We start from the raw sequence: 26,726 nt of genomic DNA on the forward strand, positions 1-26,726 counted from the left end.
GTTATCGGTGTGTCTGTGTCTGTGTGTCTCAGAGTGTGACATGTTATCGGTGTGTCTGTGTCTGTGTGTCTCAGAGTGTGACATGTATATTTGGCCTTATATAAACATATAGGTATCTGATGCTTTAATTTAGCCAGTAATGTCTCTAGGACAATTTTGAAGCTAATACAACACAAAACCTATGCTAGTTTTCAAATAATAAGATCTGATCTTGTTGATGTTTCCCACTTGTATACCATGGTATTTGAAGCATGATATACTTTCATATTATTTTTTCCTGCTTCCAGGTACTATCTCATAGGTAGCTAAAATGTTTAATAATGCTAACCTGTTCATGGCAAAAATAAACTGTGAGGAGCCGCCCTCGCTATCGCTATTGCCGTTAGAAGATGGCGCTGACATCCACTGTCAGTTGGAGTTAACTGTCGCTGTCAGTTGGAGTTAACTGTCGCTGTCAGTTAGAGTTAACTGTCGCTGTCAGTTGGAGTTAACCGTTTAAACTGTGCCTCTCCCGTGACGTCATCTGGGGTGATGTGCAAACCACCAATCCCGGCTCTACACATCTCACTCGGAGCTCCTAGGCTTATATAAGGGGCTGGGTTTCTTAGCTTGGGGTCTCCCTCTAAGAAGCTGATCATCTATCTCTCAAGATGCATTAAAGCTTTACTGCAGAAGGATCCGAGTGTTCTGCGTCGTTCTTGCTGGCGAGACGGTAGCGCGGGACAATAAACTTATTTAATTTTATCACTAATCATGTAATTAATTAAGTTATACAATATAAATTTTACTCTGTAAACCTGGCTAGCCTAAAACTCACTGGCATCGCCCAGATTGGTCTCAACCTGCTTCATCCTTTTAAGCCCTGGAATTATGGAAAAATGTTGGGGCCTAGCCCCCACAGGGTCTCTGAGTTGTTTGTCAGCTGATAGCCACAGGTGCATCCTGTTTTCTAGTCCTGGCTTACTGCCCCAGCATTGCCCCACTGACATCAAAATCTAGCACGAGGAAAACATGCTCTCTTCCACTCGTGTTTTTCTACTGTGTTGTAAGACTATATATAAGACTTCTCCCTCTTAGCACAAGGGAGAGACCTCTTAACACTTGCAAAATAAAGACACTTCTTAGGACAAGCAGCTGGACATCTGGTCTTTTTCTGATACATCGCAGAAAAAGCCACCAAGCTCAGCACGGACTTGGGTATCTTTTCTCCACAGTAGGACTTTAATAAAGGCAGAATAACTGAAAGAAATGCTTGCCCATGTTTAGAGATCCAGGCTTCATAATTCCAACAGCCACAGCAGTCATAAGTTACAATAGTAGTAACAGCAGTTTTTCATTGTGAGCGCTTTATGCAAGACTCAGTGCTAAGAACTCCAAGTGGATCTTTGTGTTACTTTACCCCCTTAGCAACAGTCTCTGCAGTTATTTTTAACCTGATCTTACTTATATCCATGGCTTAGAGAGCTAAAGCGTCTTGACAAAGCCCAAGAAACATCTCTGCCAGGGGGTAAGACTTGGAACTAGTTTTCCTAATTGGGGACCCTGGAATTTTGTCACAGGGATCTAGGTTTCAATTCTTCTGCCATCATTTAACTGTGTGAGTTCATAGCCTCTGTCTCTGCCTTAAACAAACAAATATATATACCTTTTAAGAGTGAGGGAGGGAGTTTGCTCAGAACCATTAACTAAACTATCAAATATTGCTATGTGGAATCTCATTCCAAACCACTCTGTTTCTGTGCATTCTTTCTAAGTCAATTTAGGACTTCACATCCGGGCATGTCAGCATGAGCTGGAGTCCCAGAAGAGCAGGGATATAGGCAGGAGAATCAGGAATTCAAGGTCAATCTCAGATACTGAGGGAGTTCAAAGCCGACCTAGGTGCCATGTGATCCTGTTCTCCAAACAAACACAAGTCCACAAACAAAAACCAAAGAGAAGAAAGAGAAAGGACTCTTCCCAAAATTCTATCAGCTAGCATTTGGCTGACTTAGAGAAGTTACATTGTGCCGTGGACTTTTGTCTTCCTCAGTGCTGACTACTTTGGTGTCCTGTCTATTAGCTTATTGTCAGGTAATTGCATTGTATATAGACTTTGAGCAAGGATATGCTTCAAGTTGAACATTTATGTGAATATCTAATAGCTCTTTCTGTTGAGTAATTTTGTGTATGTGTGTGTGTGTGTCTGTGTGTAGTCTTGATCTCTGTCTCTGTCTCTCTCTATGACGTGAGCATGAAAACTAACTGATAAGATACAAAGGCAACAACTTTTCAAAACAGCTTTCAAGAGTTTCCAAACAATTCCATTTTACAAAGAGTAGCTATTGTTCTGTGCACAAAAACCATGAACTGAAAAGACTAATGATGGTGTAATCTGTCCCACAGTAATGGTGATACTTTTACTTAAGCTGTTTGACATTTTTAAGTAGGTGTTAGAATAACAGAACATCCTTGTGGAAAAATGAGTTGTTGTGTAATGCAGATGATTGATTTGTATGCCATTTGAGCACTTGATTTCATCTTAAAATAAGAAACACTCTCAACTTATTGCTCTCATTTTAGAAAGAATTATACACTCACAATTGAATACCTGATAATCCAATGTCTAAGTATAGCAGAATATGCACAAATATTGTAATAAAATGAAATGGAGAACCACTAGCTGCTATTAAGAAACAATGCAGAGAATTTTAAAAAGGATTTAAAAGCATTTGTGCTAATGACAACATTATCCACAAACTAGAACATTTTGGAAAGGTGGAAGATGGGTACTGAATACATAAATGACACCAGCAGGTGTTTCCAGAGTTACAGAATTTAGAGCCAAAAGGAGTCTCTGAAGTCATCTAGCTAACCTTCTCGTTTTACAGTGAAGGAAGAGGCCCTGGTATGGAGTCATCTGCTCAAGGTCACAGCACTAACGAAGCCGAGAATAGAAGCCAGGACCTCTCATTCCCAATGCGGTGCCTTGAAACTTAAAATTCTACCCAATTCAAGACACAAGAGCCAAGGTCAGGGATATGGAGGCTGGTTGTGACTAGCTTTGTCAAATTCTCTTTTCTTCTGTGTTGAATGAAGGGAGGTGATGGTGTCTCCATCAAGTATGACATAATCACATAGCTGAGTGTTTATTTTGGTAATCAAGGCTTGGATCCTAGGGAGATGGCCCCATGGGTAAAAGTGTTAGTCATGTAAGCCTAATAGCCCTAGTTCAGTCCCTGAAAGGAATGTAAAAAACCTGGATGAGCTGGTGTGCCTCTGTAACCTGGAGGCATGGGAGGCAGAGTTAGGGGAATTGTCCTGAAGCTAGGAATACACAGCATAGAATCTGAAACTAGACACTGCATGCCAGCAAGGTGGAATGTGAGAACGGACTCCTCAGAGTTATACTCTGAGTTCCACTCATGTGTTGTGGCATACACATGCCTGTGCGTGACAGCACACACCACACACACCACACACACACACACACACACACCACACACACACATGCGCATACACTCCCACACACACCACACACACACACACACCACACACACACACACACCACACACACACACCACACACACACACACACACACACCACACACACACATGCGCATACACTCCCACACACACCACACACACACACACACCACACACACACACACACCACACACACACCACACGTGTGTATATACACACACCACACACACATACCACACACACACACCACACACACACATACACACACACACACACACACACACGAGGAGGGGGCACATGAACAAGTACTAAAAATGTTAAAGAGGTTTGTGTTCTTGGCTATAAAAAAGATTCTGGACCAAAGTAAAAAGACATAAGAATTCTAGCTCAGTAGCTGAAAAAAATCTGGGCGTAAACACAGCAGTATGGCTCTAAGCATGGCATTACACAATCTATAGTTTTCTGCAGGCTGATGGTCTTTAAGCACCCCCAAAGTAGTTATTTTACTCTCTTTGAGCCAGGACAGTTCTCGATGCTATAGGACTGGGGAGCGTCTGAGTTCATGTTTGTATAGCTTTCTTTTTTTCCTTCTTTACCATCCAATCATACTTAGGAGTAAAAGGGGCACTGTGTTTGTTTCCTTTAGAAATGACATGAAAATGACAGGCACAGAATGACTTTGGGAGAAAATGAGATCATTCTTTTCATGCTAATGCTGGAGGCCACACTATAGGCGACGTGTTTTAGGTAGCCATTCCTTCCAGAAGAATGTCTCAACGTGCATGACCTCAGTTGTTCAGCAGAGCTCTTCAACTGTAAATTATCTTTCCAGTTTGTAAAGAAGAGAGATGTGGGACATTTCAGTTAAAGTCTCACTTCAAAACCACTGATGAGAAACTACAACGCCCAGCTCAGGCTGTGGGGGTTTGAAGACTAAAACCAAACCATGGACTTCAACATCTGCCAAGCCCAGGAGAGTGCCAGAGATGGGGTGTGCAGCATGACTCTTCACATCCTTGAAATGAACCAACAGACAGATGTGGGAGCCTTTCCGCAGTGAAGCACAGCGCTCCCCCAGATATTCAGTCCAGGGTTACAGCCAGCCATATCTCACACTGCTCAGAAATCTATATTGAACTACATATAAAATCTTGGATGTTCCCCTAATTTGAATTGTTTCAACCAGATCATCCAGTGTGGAGGTCCAGACTTTTGGTTTCCCTGTCAAATGTAGTCTTATTTTCTCTGCATCCCAGAAGAGCAGAGTTTTAAGTGTGTGTTAATGGAAAAAAATGACTTTGATACATATGAGTCTGCACCAAAATATTTTTTTCCTTCTAAGTTACATACTTAGAATATTACATTTCATCTAGTGCACTATTTTATCAGTGTTGGATGTTTTCCCCTAGAATCATGGGATGCTGGGTCCTTCTATTCTAAGGTCTGGTGACACGTCAATAGATATTTTTGTCAAGCAGATCTGTCATAGAACTTATATATAGGCACTTCCAGATGTATTAAATAGTCCAAAGAAACACCTTTAATTATTAGATTTTATTTTAAGTGCTGGTCCAAATTTTGAGTTAAAAAAAGTAACATTTGAGAAATACGTGTTATTTAAAATTAGAAAAAGATCTTTTATTCAAGGTTTATAATTTGTGTTTAGTATCTCACTGTACTGTATAGATTTGTGACTTAATGATAATGGCCATAGAATAAAAAAAAAGAAGGCTCTCAGCTAAAGTTATCTATTAATTGTTCACCACAAGAGGGCCACCCTGAGTCATTTCGCTTTGCTAGTAAGTTTGGAGGCAAAGCCTGGTTCAGACAGGTTATTTAGGGGATGTGATTTGGAGGAACAGGAATTAATCCATAGTGTACTAAACAGTGTATATCTAAAAAAAGTGTTAGCATTACCAATCTTGGAAAATAGGATAATTCCAGAAGTTGTCTGCTAAAGCAGTAGTGATGCGAGAAACCACTTGCTGACTCTTCGGAGCTGGCATGGAGAAGAACCACTGTCACAGAAAACACTGGAAGGCAGAAACTAACCTGAGTATTGATGGGAGCTCGGGGGCCATTGCCTGGTTCATTTATAGGTCATGGTGAGGAAAAGGAGCACTGACTGGAATGGAAGAAGCAGGCATGGGAGCTAGATGCAAAGTGAGAACTGTGGCATTGTTGGTGAGAAAGCCATAATGGTGAGAGACTTGAGGTCACACTTCAGAGAAATCTATAGACCTAATGTAACCAGGGGGACTTCGATAGCCGCCAGACTCATTCCCCTGAGCTGAAGGTATCTCGGTGAGTCCTTGTGAGCTTGTAAACATAATACTCTGAAGAAAGCTTGTGTGCAAACATTTCAGACATCCATGAAGAAAGAGAGATTAGAAAGTTGTGGTATCTAATAGATACTTTAGTATACCTTCCAAAGAGTCCACGTCTGACCCTTACAGTATATTGTGGTCCTTGATGCCTTTGAAGTAATTTGAACAGTCATATTCCTATAGCTTTGCCTTTTTTCCTCTTTTCTTTTCTTTTCTTTTTTTTTTTTTTTTTTTTTTTTTGGTATTTACGAGACAGAGTTTCTCTGTATTGTTTTGGAGGCTGTCAGTCCAGCCTGGCCTCGAACTCCCAGAGATCCGCCTGCCTCTGCCTCCCGAGTGCTGGGATTAAAGGCGTGCGCCACCACCTCCCGGCTAGCTTTGCCTTTTTGAGTTCAGGTATTTGGAACCCACCATAATATTTTGAATCTACTTGCTTCCCAAAAATTCAGTAACTTCAAACAAGGAACTTTTTGAGGATCAGTTCCTTCTAAAGTCAGGGGTATGATCACAGACATGAGTTCATCTCTTGTGGTGTATTCTTACAGCAATACAGTGATGTCCACTACTAGGCAGATGCTCACTTCCCTCCATATCTCTCCTTTGCCTGTGTCACTGCGGCTTTTTCTCCAAGAAGTCCAGGCACATGAAAACAATGGAAAGGTCCTCCATGTGGTAGTTTTGACCCCAGTAGATGCTATATCTCCAAATGAAAGTGCTGACATTCCTAGGGTCAGCTCAACCCCAGAATAAATTAGTGTTGGTATTTTGTCCTATATTCCACCTTGGAAATTCCAAATAATTGATATATTTTTAAAGTATGGATTTTTCCCTGTTCCAAAGTTAATACTAGATGACATGGCAGAAGACGTTTTTTAAAAAATAGCAAAAAAAACTATGGATAGTCATGAAAAAGAATGACAAACTATATACAGAAATGAGTTGTTGGATTAATATATAAAAGACCAGGTATGTACATAAATATATGTGTATTTCTCTATGTATATACATATATATGTATATGTGTGTATACAGAGATAGATGATAAACAGAAATTTTCAAGCAGAGAAGGCATGCATGGAATATATTAGCAACATAGTAGAAACCATTTGAGTCTATGACTATGAACTTTCAGAATAGCCATCATGAGAAGGAGCCACCATTAATTACTTCCTCCCTCCTAACTAGCAATACAAAAGCACTGCTTAGAAGCACACGGGCTACTGCATTCATCATGGTGCATATGGGACATGGTGTGTTCTTCTGTTGTCTCTCTGTGAAGTCTTATAAGTATCATGAGCATATTGAGATACGTTGATAAAGTGTGAGGTTCATCAAAATGTATACATAAGCGTCTTTCCTATCCCAAAGCTGATTACAAACATTCAAAACTGCTTATCTCACTGAAACTTCTGGCTTGTAAAAAGGGCTCTAGAATATAGGTTTTTATGGATACTAGTTTCTAATTGTATCAAATTCCATTATTTTAACTAAACATTCAACTGGTTACTTTCATCACATTTTAATTTAATCATCTGACACTTCCTGTTCATTTCCCCCAATCAATTAGGTCACCAGATTCTACCAGGTAAGACTGGGCCATAGCTCTATGAGAATGTAGCTAAAACACTGCATAGACTTTTTGGAGTTAAGGCTAAGCTGCCAGGCTGGCATTCCAAACTTCAGTGACAGATAATTAAACAGCCACATCCCAGCCTACCACATACACTGCACATTCCTGGCTTGGCACCAAACTTTTCTGTGTTTAATGAGTTTCAGTCATTTTTCTTTAAAAATAATCAAGCAAATTCCTGTGTTTTTCTTAAGCCTAGGCTAAATTAACAAGGACTCTAGTTCCTATGCCCAAGAATGTGCCATAGAAGGGAATCTTCTCAATAATTTTTGCTTTACAGAATGATTTCCAGCGTGACACTTAAATAAAATAGCTTTGAAGATGAGAATGAAAGATTCTTTGTCTCAACAATTGGGAGATTTTGTGAGGCTGATCATTTAAAACCAGCAAAAATAAGATAATTTTACACAGAACAAAGTAACAAAAATAATGCAACAATGAGATTAAAGACCCGAGTGGGGAAGTATTTGTAGTGGTGAAGGGAGATGCTGAGGGAAAGGGGGAAAGTAGGAACTCCTCACCGGTCTTGGGCACCATCTTTCTTAACTTTCTTTTCCAACTCTAGATACTAGGTTCCTACTGAAGATCGGAGAAAGGTCACTTTACTGGTAGTTTTCTGGACCACCTTCCTCTCTCTCTAGCTCACCAGCACGGTCTCTCTTTGACACAGGAAATTCTGACCACCTGACTCTGATGCAGTTATTACACACCAGAGCAGGCTGGCTTTGTGTGTGTGTGTGTGTGTGTGTGTGTGTGTGTACATGCTGAAGCACAAGTAGAAACCCAACTGGATAGTAGATAGGCCACAGTTAGAAATAATGGTTCTAGCACTGTAGGGAACTTCCAGTCATTGTGACATCATACGTTTCCAGAGCCTCCACATTTAGCTAAGAACCACTGCTTGGCTCTGGGATCTCTGGCTCCAATTGTCATAGATATTTCATGTAAATTTTAATTTCAACTTTTAAACATTTATGTTCAGTTCCACTGAGGTTATGGATCAGGAAGTTATCAAAAATTCTAGCAGACCGGTTTGGGTTTTTGAAGTGTGTGGAACTGTTGAATGTTTTGAGTTAGACTCTCAAATTGTAAACCAAGCAGACTTCAAATTTGCCATGGTTTCCTGCCTCCATCTCCCAGATGCTATGATTGCAGGATGTGCTACCAGTTTGACCAAGCATAGAATTTTCTCATTTCTGTCTTCCATGAAAACCTACCTAATCTTTAGCCAAATTTTAAGATTAGAAACCAAATGTGACTGTGTATATATTTCTATGGCAGAGCATTTGCCTGCCATATAGAAGAGCCTGGGTCCCACTACTAGCACAGAAAAACCAAAGAAAAAACACCCAACCAAGAAAAATCTATTTATTGACTGATTCCAACTGCTGGCAAACCACTCATCAGACAATGCTTCTTACCCTCTTCAGAAACAATTATAACAAGATAAACAAAAGTGTGTGTGTGTGTATGTGTGTGTGTGATATAGTATTGTGCAGGTGCTGTATGCATGAGAGCATTCAGGTACATGCATTTATGGAGGTCAGAGGGGAGGTTGTGTGTATGTATGTATAGTGTGTGTGCTGTGTATGTGTGCGGTATGTAGTATGTATTCAGGTACTGTATGCATGAGAGTGTGCAAATACATGCACTTGGGATCAGAGAGAGATGTTAATATGCATGTGTAGTGTGTGTGTGTGTGTGTGTGTGGTATGTGGTGGTGTGTGTGTGGTATGTTGTGGTGTGTGTGTAGTATGTTGTGGTGTGTGTGTGATATGTGGTGGTGTGTGTATGGTATTTGGTGGTGTGTGTGTGTGGTGACGGTGATGTGTGTGGTATGTGGTGTGTGTGTGGTGGCGGTGGTGTGTGTCTGTGTGGTATGTGATGGTGTGTGTGTGTGGTATGTGGTGGTGTGTGTATGGTATGTGGTGGTGTGTGTGTGTGTGGTGACGGTGATGTGTGTGGTATGTAGCGAGTGTGTATGGTATGTGGTGGTGTGTGTGTATGTGTGGTATGTAGTGGTGTGTGTATGGTATGTGGTGGTGGTGTGTGTGTGTGGTATATGGTGGTGTGTGTGTGGTATGTGGTGGTGTGTGTATGGTATGTGGTGGTGTGTGTGTATGTGTGGTATGTGGTGGTGTGTGTATGGTATGTGGTGTTGGTGTGTGTGTGTGGTATGTGGTGTGTGTGTGTGGTATGTGTGTGGTATGTGATGGTGGTGGTGTGTGTACAGGTACTGTATGCGTGTGAGTATGCAGCCTCCTTCACAAGTAGAGGTCAAAGGAAGCCGTTGAATGCCCTCCTCTATCGCTTTCCTGCTTGTTGCCCCATCTCCACTCCCCACGCGCAGCTTTTTATATGCGTTATGGGGGATTCAAACCTGGGTCTTCATGTTTGCATAGCACATTCTCTTACCCACTGAACCATCTCCCTAGCAAACTTTTCCTAAATCTAATATTTTAGGAGAAATGGAGCAGTAGGGGGTTAAGGGAAAACCCTCTTCTGCATGTTAAGTTCCTGGGATACCAAAGGCCCATCTGCATATCTTTAACTGGAAAACTTTCCCATGGGGTCTTTTCCCTGTAGTCAAGAGACTTCATTTTATCACAGATTTTCACATGCATTGACCTACATGTGAGCCAAGAATATGATTTTTCTTATTCTTTTTTCCTGAGGTCTAACTAGATAGTTCATTATCACCTTGACCTTACACACCTCTTGTCTTAGCTTCCCCAGTATTGAGGTCACAAATATGTAACACCACACTTGGGTTCAGTGCTGGAATTTCCATGTATTGCAGGATCCCAGTGGGTAAACTACCAACAATATGGGCAGAATAGAATCTTTGATGTGTAGAATCCACCCAGGTGACTGTAGGTACAGACAACAAGACAGAATGCTAGGGTTCTCTAAAGTAAGTTTAGGTTTACAGAGTAGCTCCACTAAAACTATGCTTCCAGGCTTGAATTGTAACTCAAGGAAATTCTAGGTACTGTATTTATTTCCCTTCTTACGTGGTTCCTCATGCTATATTGCTAGCACATTTTCTTCTGTGAAGGCAGTCCTGTATGGTAGTTTATCATAGAAAAGAAGGGCTCCTAGCACAAAGCCAACAATACATAGATTCATATATAATACATAAATGGAGAGATAGCTGATTTAATGAAAACTTAGATAAATAAATGGGGAGGGGGAATGTTTAGTTTCTTATTGAACTAAAAGATCAATTAGACTCATGTTTCCAAAAACATCTCTGAAGAAAAACATGTCAGTGTCAGAATGTATTATTTACTTTTCAAGACAGTGACATTTCATCAGTTAGCATATATTTTACAGATATTTATGGACACTGACATTTTCTTTTTGGTCTAACACACGGAACACTGTACTCATAAATCTATGTAATCTACATCAGATAATTTATTAAGTATCTACATTTACTTATACTTAATTCCACTGCATGATTTTTGAAAATGCAACCAACTTAACATTTCCAGGTTTGAATTAATACTCAATTCCTAGGAATTAATTATGAGACTTAGACATATATGAAGACATATATAATATACACAAAACTCTGCTACACTTTGTTTTCCTTACCTGAAATCTTTTGGTCTTTGGGGTTTTCTATTGAATTTGACAGTGTATGATGAGTTGTGTCTTTTTACAGAGATATGCAGTCTTCAGTGTTTTTACAGCATCGTTACTACAGAAATGATACTTCTTGTATGTCTTGTCTTGAAGGGTGGACAAAATAAAACAACTGAAAACACTACAACAAATGGTAAATGATGAAGAATTTACAGTACAAAAAACAGTGTAAAAAGGAAGACAAGCTTAAATATTGTTGTGTAAGAAAGTGATGAAAATAATACAAGGATGAGAATAAGTAAAATGATGGGCTGGAACATCTGGGAAGGCAAATGTAGAGACAAGGAGAAGAGTTAATTAATAATCATTTTAAACCTTACTTTCATATCAACCAACAAAGCACTGACTCCAATAAAGATAATCCCCGTTAGACCTATATTTGCAAATTCTTAAAATATTTCACTATAAACAGCACTTTCTCTCACTCTTCCAAATATCTATATCCCCCAAGAGTGTAGTTGAAAACACCACATGCTTGGTATTCAAAAACCTGCAAAATGAAAACCAAAGCTGGTACCAAAACATACTAAGTAGAAGAGAGTAACATTTAACATTGTGAAAGCCAATGGGTTCCACCATGGTTTCCCCCCACAGCAAAGCATAGCAACATGCAAGATAAGCGATGGGGCTGCACGCTCTCTAGCTGTGGTCAACAGGCAAGTGATCTAATGTCATGCTGCTGCGCATAAACTGGGTTTAGAACATCCGGGTCTCGAGTGTGTTCAAAGCCATGCATGCTGTTGTACTTCGGTGGGTTCTCCAATGGATACGGGACATCAGGCTGCTGCAAAGGCTGGTACTGCCTGCTTGGTTCCATAAAGATCTTTTATGTGGTTAACGTGGCCTTGATCTTTCAGTGGCCACCATACCTGGCCAAGGCTGTTGAGTCCCATTCATCCGGTATGCCTCTACAAGTCAGCAGGGAAATGCTGCTTTCCCCTGTGCTGGAATACTTATTATTATTTCTTTGAATTAGTACTGCCGTAAAGCTATGTTACAAACTTCTCACTGTGATCTCCACTATTGAACTGAGGGTGTTCTAACTAGAACTAACCACTGTGTTACTTCAAGTTAGGTAGAGGGGTAGCTTGTATGTGTCTCATCCATCGGGCTCTGAGCACAAGATCATGCTTCCTTACTATCAGTTTGTACACTTATCAAAAGTATCGAATTATCTTGCTTATTCAGAAAAAAAATTTTAGACAGGGTGTCACTCTGAAGCCTTGGGGACCTACAGTCACAGAGAGTCACCTGCTTCTACTTCTCCCAAGCACTGAGATTTGAGGGTGCACCACTTCCCCGGTTCATTTAGTCATTTATATGATCTTAAACTCAGTTTGGACCTTGCTCACAAACCTCAAACACCTGAGGTTTCCTATTGAGGATCTTTATGCCGGCCAACCTATTAGGGAAATACTGAAAAATGTTGACCTTTTAAAATGATAATGTGCATTAAAAATCATCAGTCTACACAAAACCCGATTGTGTCATTGTTAAATTTCCCCTTCAAATAGAACAGGAAGGGATAATTGTTAGTGATCTATCGGGTTTCAGGAACCTCTGCCTGGTGGAACACACTGTGAAAATACAGGCGCCTTTCTGGGCTTTAAAGCCCACTTCCCTAAAGTGAGATGCAGAAGTCCGGGTTGGAGACGCCCCACGAGGGACCGCAGCTCCATGGGCCATCGCCAAGGCTCGCAAAAGGCAGAACTGTACCTGACTCACGGATATGGGCTCCTCGGCGCCGCGGTCATCCGCAGACTTGGGTACCTCCAGGCGGTCGATGAAGGTCTGCAGCTCCTTGCGGAAAGCCTTCATCTGCGCGTTAATGCGGTAGAGCAGCTCGTGCTCACGGATGCGGCTGCCGTCGTCCTCCTCGTCCATGAGTCCGAACAGGTCCCCGTTGGCCACGTAGATGCGCGCCTCCGTGATGATGGTGCTCGTGTCTGCGATGAGCCGATCGATGGTCTTTCCCAGGCGCTCGGCCTCGGAGCGGATGTCCTTCATCTGCTGTCGATCGGAGAAACTCTTGGGCCAGGGCCCGGGTGCGGGGTAGAAGGAGCGGGTGGGCGTCAGGGAGCGGATGTTCCGCACCTCCTCAGAGTCGCTCTCCCCGCCAATCGGCCCTTCGCGCTTGCGATGGGGAGGCCTGGAGTCATCATCGCTCTCCTTCTTGCCCGCGTCGCTCTCGGCGTCGCTGTCGCGGGGGCTGCCCCGGATACCCAGGTGCGAGGCCAGGTCGTAGCGCTGCATGTTGGACATGAGCACGCGGTTCTCATACTGCAGCTGCATGACCTTGCCGCTCAGCTCGTTGATCTGCAAGCGCGCCGCCTTCAGCTCCTCCTGCAGGGCCTCGGTCTTGGCGCTGTCGTGGTGCCTGGAGCTGTCATGGCCGCTGGACTTGTACTTGTACTTGTTGAGCTCCGCCGTGATGCGCTTGTTCTGCTCCTCCAGGTCTGCCACGTTCCTCCGCAGCAACTCGGTCTCGTCTTCCACCAGCTGCAGGTGCTGCCGCAGCTCCGACAAGGACTCGCTCTGCTCCCTCATGAGGGGGTTGGCCGAGCCATTGAAGTCATCGCCCCGCAGGTCATCCAGTTCTGCCTTCAGGCCTCGGTTCTCCACCTCGAGTTCCACTATTTTCCTGCCCAGGATGTTGGCCTCTTCCTCCACCAGCCTCAGCCGCAGCTTGAGCTCGGCCTCTCTGGTGCTGGGAGGTCCCCCAGCTTCTCCTTTGGGTAAAGGACTGTCCAGATCCCCATAGAAGGATCTGTACTTCTGGAGTTCGTGCTCAAATCTGTCCTTTTCTTTATCAATCTTGGCCATTTTCTTTCTCATCAGGGCAGCCTCTTCCTTAACGAACTGCAGCTGGCACTTCAAATCCTCATTGTCCTCCTCATTAGGGGAAAAGTGGGGGAGAGGACAGGAGGTCATTTCTATGCAATAGAGAAAACAACCAAGAAAGGACATCTGCAAAAATAATTTCTTTTCCATTAATTACCACTTAAATGTCACAAATAGAGGTGTGTATTTTCTCCACATCACTTACTTCTTTGTCCAGTTAAATAAGGTAGTTGGGCAGTTGTGGTGCCCACCTTTAATTCCAGCACTCGGGAGGCAGAGGCAGGTGGATCTCTGTGAGTTGGAGGCCAGCCTGGTCTACAGAGCGAGTTCCAGGACAGCCTCCAAAGCTACAGAGAGATATTGTCTCAAAAAATGGTAGTGTGTTCTGGAAACCAAAAGGAAAGAGGATAGCAAAAGTGAGAAAGCTTGCTCACCACTATTCAGGGATCATTATATGTGTTTGTGATCTAACAATGATGCCTGCCTGAAGATCAGAGATGTAAAGGAGCCACTAGAGAGATTTCTTACCTCTACCGAATCCTCAAACCCAAAAGGGCAATCCTGTCTCTACGAAACCTCAGACTGAATCTCTGAGATCCTGGCTCCACCCAGTCATACCCCTTCCAGGCTCCTCCCTAGTGGTGGGATTAAAGGCATGTGACTCCCAATTACTGGGATTAAACTTGTGAGCCACCACCATTTGGCTCTGTTTCTCTTTTAGACTGGATCAATTCCGTGTAGCCCAGGGTAGCCTTGAACTAATCCATCTGCCTCTTTCTTGAGTGCAGGGACTGAAAGTGTGTGCCACCATTGCCTAGCCTCTATGGCTAACTAGTGTGGCTAGCACTACACTCTGATCTTCAGGCAGAATATCACCACACTAGCTGCTGCCAACTATTTCACAGTCTTCTGAGCAATGTTCTTCTTATTTTGAACTCCCCCTCACAAACTACCCTGTATATGAAACCTGATTGCCCTAAGGAACATGGAGTCACTTTACACTCACTCACTGCCATTTATTGAACATGAGTGTGAACCAGATGCTCTTTGGCTTTTTACAAAAAAAAAGAAAGACTTTTTCTCTCCTGAGCAGATTGGGAACATGGGGGGAGAGGAGAGGGAACTGGGGGAAAGAGAGTGGGGGAGCAGGAAGGTTGAGTTGGGGGAAGAACAGAGGAGAGCAAGATGAGAGATACTTTAATAGAGGGAGTCATTATAGGTTTGAGGAGAGATCTGGCACTAATGAGAATTCCAGAGATCTGCAAGGATGACACTAACTGACAAACTAAGCAATAGTGGAGAGGGTACTTCAAATGCCCTCCCCTGATAATGAGTTTGACAACTATCTTATATGCCATCCTAGAGCCTTCATCCTGTGGCTGATGGAAGCAGAGGCAGACATCCACAGCTAAACACTGAACTGAACTCCTGGAACCGAGTGATGAGCACAGGGGTCAAGACCAGGCTGGAGAAACCCACAGAGACAGCAGACCTGAACAAGGGGGGAGCTCATGGACCCCTGACTGATGGCTGAGAGGCCAGCATGGGTCTTATCCAGAAACCCTATATTTGGGTATCAGTGAGGAGGCCTTGGAAATCTATGGGGCCTTGGATAGTAGATCAGTATTTATTTATCCATGGCATCTGAATGGACTTTGGGAGCCTATTCCACATGGAGGGATGCTCTCTCATCCTGGACACATGGGGAGGGCCTAGGCCCTGCACTGGATGAAATAACAGACTCTGAAAATTCCCCATGGAGGGCCTCACCCTCCCAGGAGAGCAAAGTGGGGATTGGGTGGGGGATTGTGGGGGGCCAGGGGAGGATGGGAGGGAGAGAGAGCTGGGATTGATATATAAAAGAAGCTTGTTTCTAATTTAAATAAAAAGACTTGCTTTAATAGTCAGAATGCATGTATAATTAGGAACCGAATACACATTCCTTGTTTATATTCTCCCTGGATGAAAGGTGTTGGGTGGCTTACTCAAGGCTACACAGTGGGAGAGAAGAAAACTGGTTTATGATTTACTTCTCTCTGAAGCTGTAGCTCCTGAGCATTGTCAGAGAACACTGTTCCATCCACTGCTGTTTGAAGGAAGTTTTGTTTCAAAGCCCACGCAAAAAGAAAAGTCTCACACAAAGTGATCCGTGAAAGGTGAAACTGGTAGGCACTCTGCATGGGTTTTGAAGTAAGAAACTCTGTCATCTGCTAAAATGGATAGAGTTAACCCTGCTTGTTGAGTCGTAATTCTGGTGAATCCTCTCATGCATTCTTACTCTGTCCTCGGAAGCCTAATCATAAACTAAATTGAAATACTAACAAAGAAATAGACTTCTCTCGTAAGATCATTCATAGAAGTTCTTATTATGTCTGTAGTGGTTTGAAGGATGGGCCCATAGACTCACAAGTCTGAATACTTGGTCACCAGGGATAGAACTATTGGGGAAGGATTACAAGGTGGAACCTTGTTAGAAGAACTGTGCCACCAAGAGCTAGTTTTGAGGTTTCAAAAGTCTCAGGGCATCACCACTGTACTCTCTCTGCCTTCTGTTTGTGAACCAAGATGTGAGCTCACAGCTGTGCCTGATTTGCCCTGCCATCATGAACTCTAACCTTCTAAAACTGAAAGCTCAGTTAAATGCTTTCTTGTGTAAGTTTCCTTGGTCATAGTATTTTATTACAGCAATGAAAAGGTAACTAATAGAGTGTCTAAGAATATTTTTCCAAAGATCATTTCTCAAAATTCACTTTTGTGTCCTTATTTAGGTGAACAGCGACATTAGTAAATAAGCAGAGATAGAAAGATGATAGATAGATAGATAGATAGAATGTGATAGATAGATGGATGGATAGAATGTGATAGATAGATAGATAGAATGTGATAGTTTTTACAGTGTATTGTATGGAATACAGGGCCTAACAATGCTATGCAAATATTCTGCCAACAAGCATCATCCTTAATCCTTCTTTTAAAGATTGAAATAAACAACCCTTCTTTACTTAGACTTCTGAGACACGGTGTTTGAGATACACTCTGATGAAGAACTAGGGAGGGTGGGCTTCTGATAGAGAGGTTCTGGAAGCAATGGTCAAAAGGTGTAGATCCTTTCCCCTCCTAACTCCTAATGAGAAACAGAAGGGTGGGAGAGTTGCCTGTGGTGCAGAGGCTGAACATCACACTGCTGCCTCTATGGACTCACTCCAGCCATCAGAGCAGCTGGGACTTTCACCTCTTTACAAACGGGAAGGCTTATCATGGCAGCGCACAGGCTAGTAGGCGGCAGAGCAGAATCTATATTCAGGCTGACTGCAAAAGTGACATTATTTGAGCTGTTTCTAGAAGAGAAGTGCAAATAAGGAAACTAGGGCAGTGGGTAAATCTGAAGAACTAGGAAGTGCTGCCCTCTGTTTTCCTTGAGAAGCCATGTGTGAGCACTGAGGGGATCCGGAGGGCTGAAGTGCAACAGCTTTCAGTAACGCAGAGTGGAGGCTGAAAGGATACATCATAGACAGCTTCCATGTGAGAATCCAGTCCACAAGAAGACAGAGAAGCAACCTTGCAGGAGGTTCTTGAGGTCAAGGACATCTTACAGTGTTTAAGACCACAGCAGCCGAAGATGAAAAAAAAACTCCGCAGTTCTGAACTTTAGGGTCTTTCTTGATAGATTCTACTGATGACTTCAGTCCAGAAAGAACAAAGAGGAACAAATTCTGGGTGACATACGGATTTAGGTATTTATAATGCAGTCTTTTTAAGACAGCATTGAATGGAAACTATACAAACATCTACTAGTAGCCATGTGGGTCCTCAGGTCTGAGATCATGAACATTTATGCTCCAAGACCTAGAGAATTCTCATGTTTGATCACAGGATATAAGGACAAGATGTCTTGGTGTGATAACTGAAGCTGTTGAAACAGTTATGGAGGCAACCAAACAAGAGAGGAAAAGAAAGACACAATGATAAGAAAAGCTCAAAGGTTTGGCAGGTCATGTAGTCTTGTAGCATATTTGTACACTGTGTGAAGATGTATCTCTGTGATTGTTGTAATAAACACATGAATGGCCAACAGCTAGGCAGGAGGTATAGGCAGGGCTTCCGGGGACAGAGAGGACTCCCGAAAGAAGAAAGGTGAAAATGTCAGGAGACACGGAGCAACAGGAGAGGGAACAGTCACAAGCCACCTGGCAGAACATGGACTATTATTAATTGGTTAATTTAAGTTATAAGAGCTAGCTAGGAACAAGCCTAAGGTATAGGCCAAACTTTCATAGTTAATGAGAAGTCTCTGTGTCATGTGGGAGCCAGTAGGGCAGAAGACTTATTAAATATGACATCCAATGTTGGAGCATGCATTTCCACAAAGGACATGAGAAAACTTTAAAAAGAAAGGTTCCAAATACATAAACATGGATCCAGCTGTGGCTTCCTAGTTCTGCAGTCTCTGGGGCCACAGAGTATGGAGAAGTAGCTCCCTGAGGCTGCTTACAGGCTTGCGACATGGCGCCATGTGCATAGCAGCAAGGCAGGTTTAAGGTTTGGCTCACATGGTCAAAAAATGTTGCTTAGTAAAGCTCAGTCCAGGCTGAGAAAATCTCTAAACAGAATACGGTATGCTTAAAAAAGTGATTAGGTACTGAAAAAAGAAAAGGAAATGGGTATGGACAGTCATAGAAGAATTAGTTTAAAAACAATAAAGTCTTTATGAAAAGAGTAAAGTAATATTAGCCATGTAAAGATGAGAAAGATTATAACACGGGGATTTCAGACCTTATGTGGTGCTTTGTTAATGACAGCTGCTGAGAGACATTGAATTATAAAAGGGACTGCTGAATTAAACCAGCCTATATACTTTAGGGATGTCTTGGCTTCAGAATCGAAGTTAAGAATGGAAAACATGTTGCATTGGGGGAAAGGCGTGCTTTTGTTTCCACAGGAAATGGAAAGTTTTGGGTTCCTTCAAAATTAGTAGAGACCAGATTTTATCTGGAATGACTTCCTAAAAATCTTGGCTTACAGACATAAAGAAATAAGTCAAAGAAACTATAAGACAGGTGACATATATGCTGATCCCTCAACTATGGGAACAGCTCTGAGACTGGATGAAACATGATAAATCTTGTTGGCTACTGAGTCCTCACAACTTATTATTACATGTCATCCTTTCATATGGCATGGATAGAGGTTTGGTTATTATAAGTCCAAACAGATTTATGGAATTTACAGATAAGTTTTACCTGCTCAAAAATAAAACAGAAAGATAAGATAGTTATAGTTTTCCTTGTTACAAAATTCAGGAAAAAAGCCCACAAAAGAGGTGTAAATGTATAAGCTTAAGAGATATAAAAGCTTAAGTTGCTTATCTAAGAAAATGTTTTGAGGTCTAATAAGATAGTTTTGGGTTGGTAATACAAGTTAGGACAGGAAACTACATACAAAACTTTGGACTCACCTAGATAGGATGAAGTTTTTTTCTGAATTTGCCAAATGCAAATTGACTGCACATTGTGAATATAATTCTTACCTGATAATTGTTTTTATCGTATATAGTTTTACTATGTTAGAGTTAAAACCTTTCCTTTTTATTTAGACAGAAAGGGGGAAATGTTGTGAGATACTTGTACACTATGTGAAGGTGTATTGCTATGATTGATATAATAAAGAGCTGAACAGCGAATAACTAAGTAGGATGTGTAGGCAGGGTTTCCAGGGACAGAGAAGACACTGGGAAGAAGAAAGGAAGAGACACAAGGAGATGAAAAGCAAACAAGATGTGCAAGATGAGAAGTAACAGCTATGGGACACATGGCAGAACATAGACATGGATTAATTTAAGTTATAAGAGCTAGTTAGAAACAAGACTAAGCTACAGACTGAGCTTTCATAATTAATAAGAAGTCTCCATGTCTTTACTTGGGAGCTGGTGGGACAGAGAAAGACTTGTTACATAGTAGGCCAACAATCAAAGAGGGTACCTGATTAGTCAATATCAAATGTACTTTCACACAGGCTAAGTTTTATTGGAAAGTGTCCTTAGCTGAGATTTGGTATCTGGGTAGTCAGTCACCCATATGGTAGAAAACTTTATTTTCTATTACAGAAAAACCCTTTATTCTACTGACATATGGCATGGTTTAATCTAGCTAGCACAACAGTGGGTGTGATACAAACCACAGAGTGAAACAGAACAATTCTACACTTCGCTGTGTCAAGCAAAGCAAAGATAGAAGCATGTCTGATTTTCTATGCATTTTCCCTCTCCTACCCAAAGGAATAAAAACATATCTAGGACTTGGAAATATCCTACGTGTGACTAAGTCATGTTAAAGGAGATGTAGTAAGAGGAGGCGGGCTCAGAAACTCATTTACTTATTAGAAGCTCTTCAAGATACACAGTGTTCTAGCTTATGCAACTTCAACAGCAGAAGAACTCTGCATGCCAGTGTGCTTTTGCCTCTTACCTTATAACCTACTTACAGGCTGCACTTAAAACTAAACATAAAAACACCATACATAATCATTGAAAAAATGATTCATAGAAATTTGTTCCATCCAAAGCAAAGTGGTAAAATGTGTGCTCTACTTTTCTATATAAAAAGAAGGCAAGAAAACTGAGAATTCCGAGGTGAAAACAAGTTGAGATTTCAGTCCGTGTCAAGGACTCACTCATAGGAAGATAAAGATTATGTATGAGGAAGGAGACAGCCATCAGCCAGCAAGACTCAAGCTGAGTCTGGCTTTGAACTCAAAGACTAATTTGGAAACCAGTTTTCATTTTAACTAATTGTATATATTTACTTATTTAAGTGCTCCGTAACTCTCAACTCTCAACATACATATGTATGTATGTATGATATATGTCACACACACAATCACAAAATCTCCGTCCCCTCCCCCCACCACACCACACAGAAGCAGAGTGTCCAAAAGAATGAGTATCTTATCAAAGGACATGTAGACAGCATGGAACAAAGGTTTCAGTATTAGTAACATGACTTGAAAGTGAATGCTCTCAATTTCTACTTAATATTATTTCTCACTGAACAGAGCCAATCTGCTGCAGGGGGTAGGTACAAGGAATAGATCAAAGAAGATAAAGTAGATGCACAAAATCATATATGGTGGGAGACGAAACGTTGGCTTTTGTCTTCCACCAGCAGACCCCGTACTGATGGACTGGCTCAAAAAGTTCATGGCCAGATCAGGACATATTACACAACACTTATGGGCTAATTGACAACCTGAAACCAGGAGGGAAAAGTTCTTCAGAGACTTTAAAACTCCAGGCCATAAGAAGAAACTGCGTTTTTCAGCTGTCCAAGTCCCCCGTCTGCTTTGCAGAGAGTCCTGTTCTCCATGTGTCTGCTGCATGTGTTTGTTCCCTCAACCCCGAAATAAACACATTTTTTCAGTGACCAATTCTGTTTGTGGTGCTTGACACTCTTCACTGTCATCTGCTGCACTTTAGATTGTTTCAACTGACAGAGAAAACAAATTGATCAGGAGTCCTAGACTGTATCAATACCAGTTTATCTTTCGTCCATTATTCTCTGGTTCCAATGGTCTTTAGCCCATGCTAAGTTTAGTTTTAGTGTTTTCTTTCTTTCCTTTTTGTCTCCCTAGTCACTGGTACCAAGAATGATATCATCATCATCATTTGCCTCTCTGACCTTTAATTATCTTTTCCCACAGCATTCTTTATTCTGCAGATGCTATAGGAACAGTCATCCCACTGAGTGCATTAATTATGAAAGAATGAAATTAGCACTCTGGTACAGTTTTCAAATAAAGCATGCAGAAAGCACTAATGACGTGTTGCTATGGGCTTACCATGTAAAAGCTCATATGATATTAGTTAGTTCTAGCTTTATCAGCAACTACTCTAACATTTTACCACCTGAGTCTACAGCTACATAGTTGATATACATAATTGATACGTTTCACATAAGCCTATTTAGCCATTATATATGTTGCTTATTAACATGTGCATTTGGAGGTGCTTTATAAACGCTTTAAATTTCTATTTTGACATACCTCTGTGGGTGTCTGTTGAGCCTTCTTTTCAGATTTTGGTAAATCTTTACTTCCTCTTCTTTTTAAGGATAACTGAAACAAAACAAGAACAAGATTAGTTTGGTAAACTAACAGGTTTTTAACTTAGTTGTTTTTAAGTGTCCTAATCTCACATGATAAAATAAGACAAATAAAAAGAGTTCCTAAGGAAGGAAGAATTCCTGAGACAGACAGATTTAGATATAATTTCCCTGGAAACAGAGATGTAAATCACAGTAGAATGTAGCTAGCAATTAGCCCTTTACTGTGAAATGCAGAAAAATAACTCACACAAAATACAGATCTGTGACTCAACAAACTATAGAACTCACATGCAGGCAAGGGCCTGATAGCATTCTTTTATCACTAAGAGGAAAAAGAAGAGGAGATTAAAGTGTTGTTTCTATTGTGGGTTAGGTTTCAACAAGCTCGTCACGACATTTTCAGTGGACTCATGCAGAATCCACAGAAGTTCACCCTCTCACCCCTCAGCCCTTCAAACAAACACCCATGTGATGCAATGGCAAGTGGAGTGGGTGGTGAGACGAGGAGAACTCTGTCTCAGTGAGTAGGTGGCCTGGGAGCCTCAGGAATGTGGGCTTTTCCAAGAGAAGCCTGGAGTCTAGGTGGTTAGTTAAAGTCCCCCATGTTTGATGAACTGGTCAAAATTAAAATTCAAGCAAATGCTAATTCACAGAATATTAACAAATGCCCATGTCATGAACCAGCACTCTATAATCACCGAGGCTCACTTCGATTTCTCACTCTTATATAATAAGAATGGCCCGTGTAAATAGTAATTACCCATGTTTAACTATCTATCAAATAGCACTATATTTTGAGCTACAGAATCAAAATTCAATTAGATACCACACATACCACCAGAGGCTCAAGTTAGATAAGGGAGAGTGGAAGCCAATAATTACAGTGCATGGTAGAGAATGAAATGTTTTGGGCTCTAGGAAGCATGGATTTTTTCTTAGTGCAGCATCACCCGCATAACACAAAAATGTTTGCTGCTTGGCAGAGGGTAAACAATATTTGCTGAACAAATGAGTAAATATGAAATAGTAAGTTCTACAGCCAATGAGAAGACTAGGGGTAGAGAGATACAATAGAAACAGAAATAGCTTCTCAAAACAGGAAGCCTCGTGTGAATACAAAGAACTGAAATTAAATCCTTCATATGCCAATGTATCATAAACCATCCAGTGGTAAAGGATGGTATCTGCACAGATGGTGGAAGAATAAATGCCTGTAACTTTTGATTTTCAACATACACAGGTCAATGGGTAGTACATGTTGTTATTTACTTGCAATTCTTTAGAGAAGTGGTTCTCAACCTTCCTAATGCTGTGACCTCCAACTATAAAATTATTTCATTGCTACTTCATAACTGGAAATTTGCTACTATTATGAATCATAATGTAAATATCCAATATGCTACCCTTTGAGGGTCGTGACCCTCCATTGAGAACCAGTGTTGTGTGATGATAGTTTCCTACTAAGCTTCCCTTGTGGCCAGCCAAGGCAACTCTGGAAGGGGAGGACTACAGGAGAAAATTTGATGTAGACTTTCTTGTCCATTCAAAGGATTATAACCATTTTTTTAATCCTCAGGCATTCTCAGCCTTGGTGAAATTATGTTCCTTTGCTTTGTCTGCCAGTGAACACAGTCCCACCTGCCTAAGGTCAGATACCTCTCTTTCTCTGCCTTCCAGCACTTTTAAGCCTCCTCAGAGATCTAACATATGGTGCCAAAACCCCAGATGAGAAATCAGAGGCCACTAGCTTCCCAGGTCCTCAAAAGGACAAACCTCCGTAGCTCTCCTAGATTTGCCAGCCCCAGGCAGGAGAGAGCCTGGCAGGGCCAGCTGCTTCTCTCGGGCAATCATTTCTTTTCATTCTCCATCTCCGTCCTTCTCTCCTCTCTTTCCTTTATTGTTCTCTAACACAGTCTGACCTTTTAGCTGGGAGGCTAAGCACAATTCAATTGAATACACATGCAACATACCCCAAAATGCCAGAACAAAATGATTAATAAGATCTGACTCAGAGGTGCGTTGGTTAGATCTGAGGTCTTATGGGAGACCCCTCTGGATAGACTTAAGATTCCTTAGCCAAGGCACTGAGAACTTTCCACTGGCTGTGAGAAAATCTGGCAGAGAATCTTAGAAATTTTCCATTGACCTGCCATTCATCAGTGGATCACCCTGAAACCTAATACTGGTTCTGCAATTTCTTGACCCAGGAATCATAGGATCTGGGGCAGGGGACATACAACCCAATTTCCAGGCACATTCATTCAATACAAAATTTGGGGGACACCCTGCGTTGCAGGATATTGACCTCTATTTTAACCTTGGACACATACCCATTGTAGGGTCCAAATTATCTGCTCCAAAAGACACTCCAGGCCTTTTTGTGGCTAAAAGGAACTGCAATTAGGAGAATTGAAACCAGAAACTCTTGCCCTTCAATGGAAATCTGGCTTCAGTGTACCCTGGAAATCATAGTCATTGCCCAGAATTTGGAAGTTTTGATCTTATTATCTAAACTGATTTATGATAACTCCATAAAGCAATGGGAAAAGTGATCCAAGGCTCCTCACCCATAACACTCCCAATTCATTTTAATCTTTCTCACCTCTGCCACTCAGCTCTGGTTTGTAAGTCCAGCCCCTCCTCCAGGCCGCTAAACTTGTATGTTACAGTTCCTAACTGAGTGAGGAGAAGACTCTTGCCTTCAGCCTGCCTTTGTTTCTGCTCCCACAAGCCTGTATATGTCTTTTTCATTCTCTTAACACTAACCCCTTCTTGGTTTTGCTTATAAAATGTTCAAGATTATAGATATCTTTGAAGCTTTTGCTGAAATGAAAACCTTCTTTACCTCAAGATCTGTAAAACCAATGAGGTGTGGTTTAAAAGGCTGTAAAATTCCAAGCAGGAAGAAAGAGTATCTCAAAATCTGTCATAAAGGGGGGGGTTAATAGTTAAAAATTTATGTTTAAGTAATCTTAATCTGCTAGAACTTGTAAAACTTGGATTCAATTCTTGCTTAAGAAAATAAATGTTTTTGAAGAAAAATAGGAGGGTATAGGCTTTCTGGGATCACCTTATCAGGAAGCTGAGTTCACCTCTGAATAAATAAAACCATGTAACTTGCTGCCATTTTGACTAATGACCTCAGCAAGATGGAAATGACCATGTGATTGACTGTCATCGTAACGGGTGACCTAATGGAGATGAAAGCAGCAATGTGGTTGACCACTATCTTTACTAATTGTTATAAAGAAGGCATGCCATGTGACTTCAACACCATCTTGTTCACTTTGACCTTGTGGTATAAACCAATAATTGTAGTGGGACCCTTAAAATTCTTAGTCCTACTGAGTCCCCATCTTATCTCTGTATTTCCTTTTTATTAGACTAAGAGGGAAACAACAGGCCTCCAAGATATTTTGGATGAGGATGGATTTTTTATGGGAATTTTTGTCCTTACAGAAAGAGGACAAAACCATGAACAAGGTTCATGAAAAACAGGGCACAGGGCTGGAGAGATGACTCAGAGGTTAAGAGTACTGGCTGCTCTTTCAGAGGTCTTGAGTTCAATTCCCAGCAATGACATGGTGGTTCACAATGTATAATGGGATCTGATGTCCTTTTCTGGAATCAGGTATATGTGTAGAATACTAATACATACATACACACATATATATATCCATATATATGATTTACAAAAGAGATTAAGAACAGTATGTTTGATGATTAAAGTTTATAAATTCTTAAGGTTATATTGGGCACTTAGGCTTAAAAGAAGCTCATTAACAGGTGTATGTCTAATCTCTTAATTTGTTTTAACTATTTGGAGAAATCGAGTCATGTAAAAACCTGTGACATTTTGTAAAAGCACCCTATAAAAGGATCAGGAAAATGAGGTTCCCAGTCTTTCTGTGAACTGTATTTATGGTTTAAAGTGTATTTTGATACTAAAGGATCTTTAATTAAAAATGTATATAGTTTTTAAGGATACAATTTTAAGGCTTAAACCTAACAGGGATAAAATTAAGAAATCCTAATCTTATGAGAGATACTAATTTATTGTAAACTATTAAAGATAATTAAAATATATAAATTAAAGATCAGTCAAATGACTACATTGTACCCAGAACTGTTTGTAGTCATGCTAAGTTCAAATGTAACTCATTTACAGAGACAAGCTTGGAGGGAAAGACCAATTTATACCTCCCATTATATAGTTTTCAGTAAATGTTATTAAACTTAAGTCTAAAACAAATAATTCAAAACAAATTTAAAGTAAACTTAGAGTTTGTTTGATGGGAAATAAGATTTTAAATCAAGCATATTTTAAAAACTGGTTATGAAAATTCAATGCTTGAGTAAACTGGTTTAAATTTATATATACTGGCATGGTAGGATGTTCCCAGGCCCAAGTAGTTCACTTGGATGGAGCAAAATTCCTCCAGAGTTGCATGCTAGCTGCATTATAGAATAAGGATGTATGGGAAACAAATCTGCTGTTTCTGCATCCAGCTATGTAGCCCTGACTTGCTTTGGCTGTGTACACCAGACCAGACAACCCTCCTCCTTAGCCACAGGAAAGAATTACTCCTCAAGTCTCACATGACAAGGGGATGGATTTTCCTGTCCAGCGGAAGGTCTCAAGAGTTCACACCCACATTCTAAATGTCTCAACAGGGAGGATGTTACCAATCATTCTGTCTTCAATGGCTCCTG

The 26,726-nt window shown here is 41.1% G+C and overlaps 2 protein-coding genes across 4 annotated transcripts in view; both read right to left on the reverse strand.

Moving 5' to 3' along the window:
- Kiaa0408 (KIAA0408 ortholog) overlaps positions 1-11,213 on the reverse strand; it is a 29,921-nt gene extending 18,708 nt beyond the window's left edge. The window contains exon 1 of the mRNA XM_005065781.4: positions 11,023-11,213. The gene's annotated coding sequence lies outside the window, so the exon portion shown is untranslated. The remainder of the gene's footprint in view (positions 1-11,022) is intronic.
- Positions 11,198-26,726, reverse strand: part of Soga3 (SOGA family member 3) — a 47,364-nt gene continuing 31,835 nt past the window's right edge. The window contains exons 6-8 of one of the 3 annotated variants that reach the window (XM_040758319.1): positions 21,952-22,023; positions 12,790-13,962; positions 11,198-11,333 (exon numbers count right to left, since the gene is read on the reverse strand). In XM_040758319.1, the coding sequence (XP_040614253.1) occupies positions 11,223-11,333; positions 12,790-13,962; positions 21,952-22,023 (1,356 nt within the window). In that variant the 3' untranslated portion in view covers positions 11,198-11,222. Of the gene's footprint in view, positions 11,334-12,789; positions 13,966-21,951; positions 22,024-26,726 lie in introns of all 3 variants that reach the window. The other 2 variants (XM_013110175.3, XM_040758320.1) reach the window with 2 other exon arrangements.

Source organism: Mesocricetus auratus, unplaced genomic scaffold (assembly GCF_017639785.1).
Source record: "Mesocricetus auratus isolate SY011 unplaced genomic scaffold, BCM_Maur_2.0 Super-Scaffold_100018, whole genome shotgun sequence".
NCBI lineage: Eukaryota > Metazoa > Chordata > Mammalia > Rodentia > Cricetidae > Mesocricetus > Mesocricetus auratus.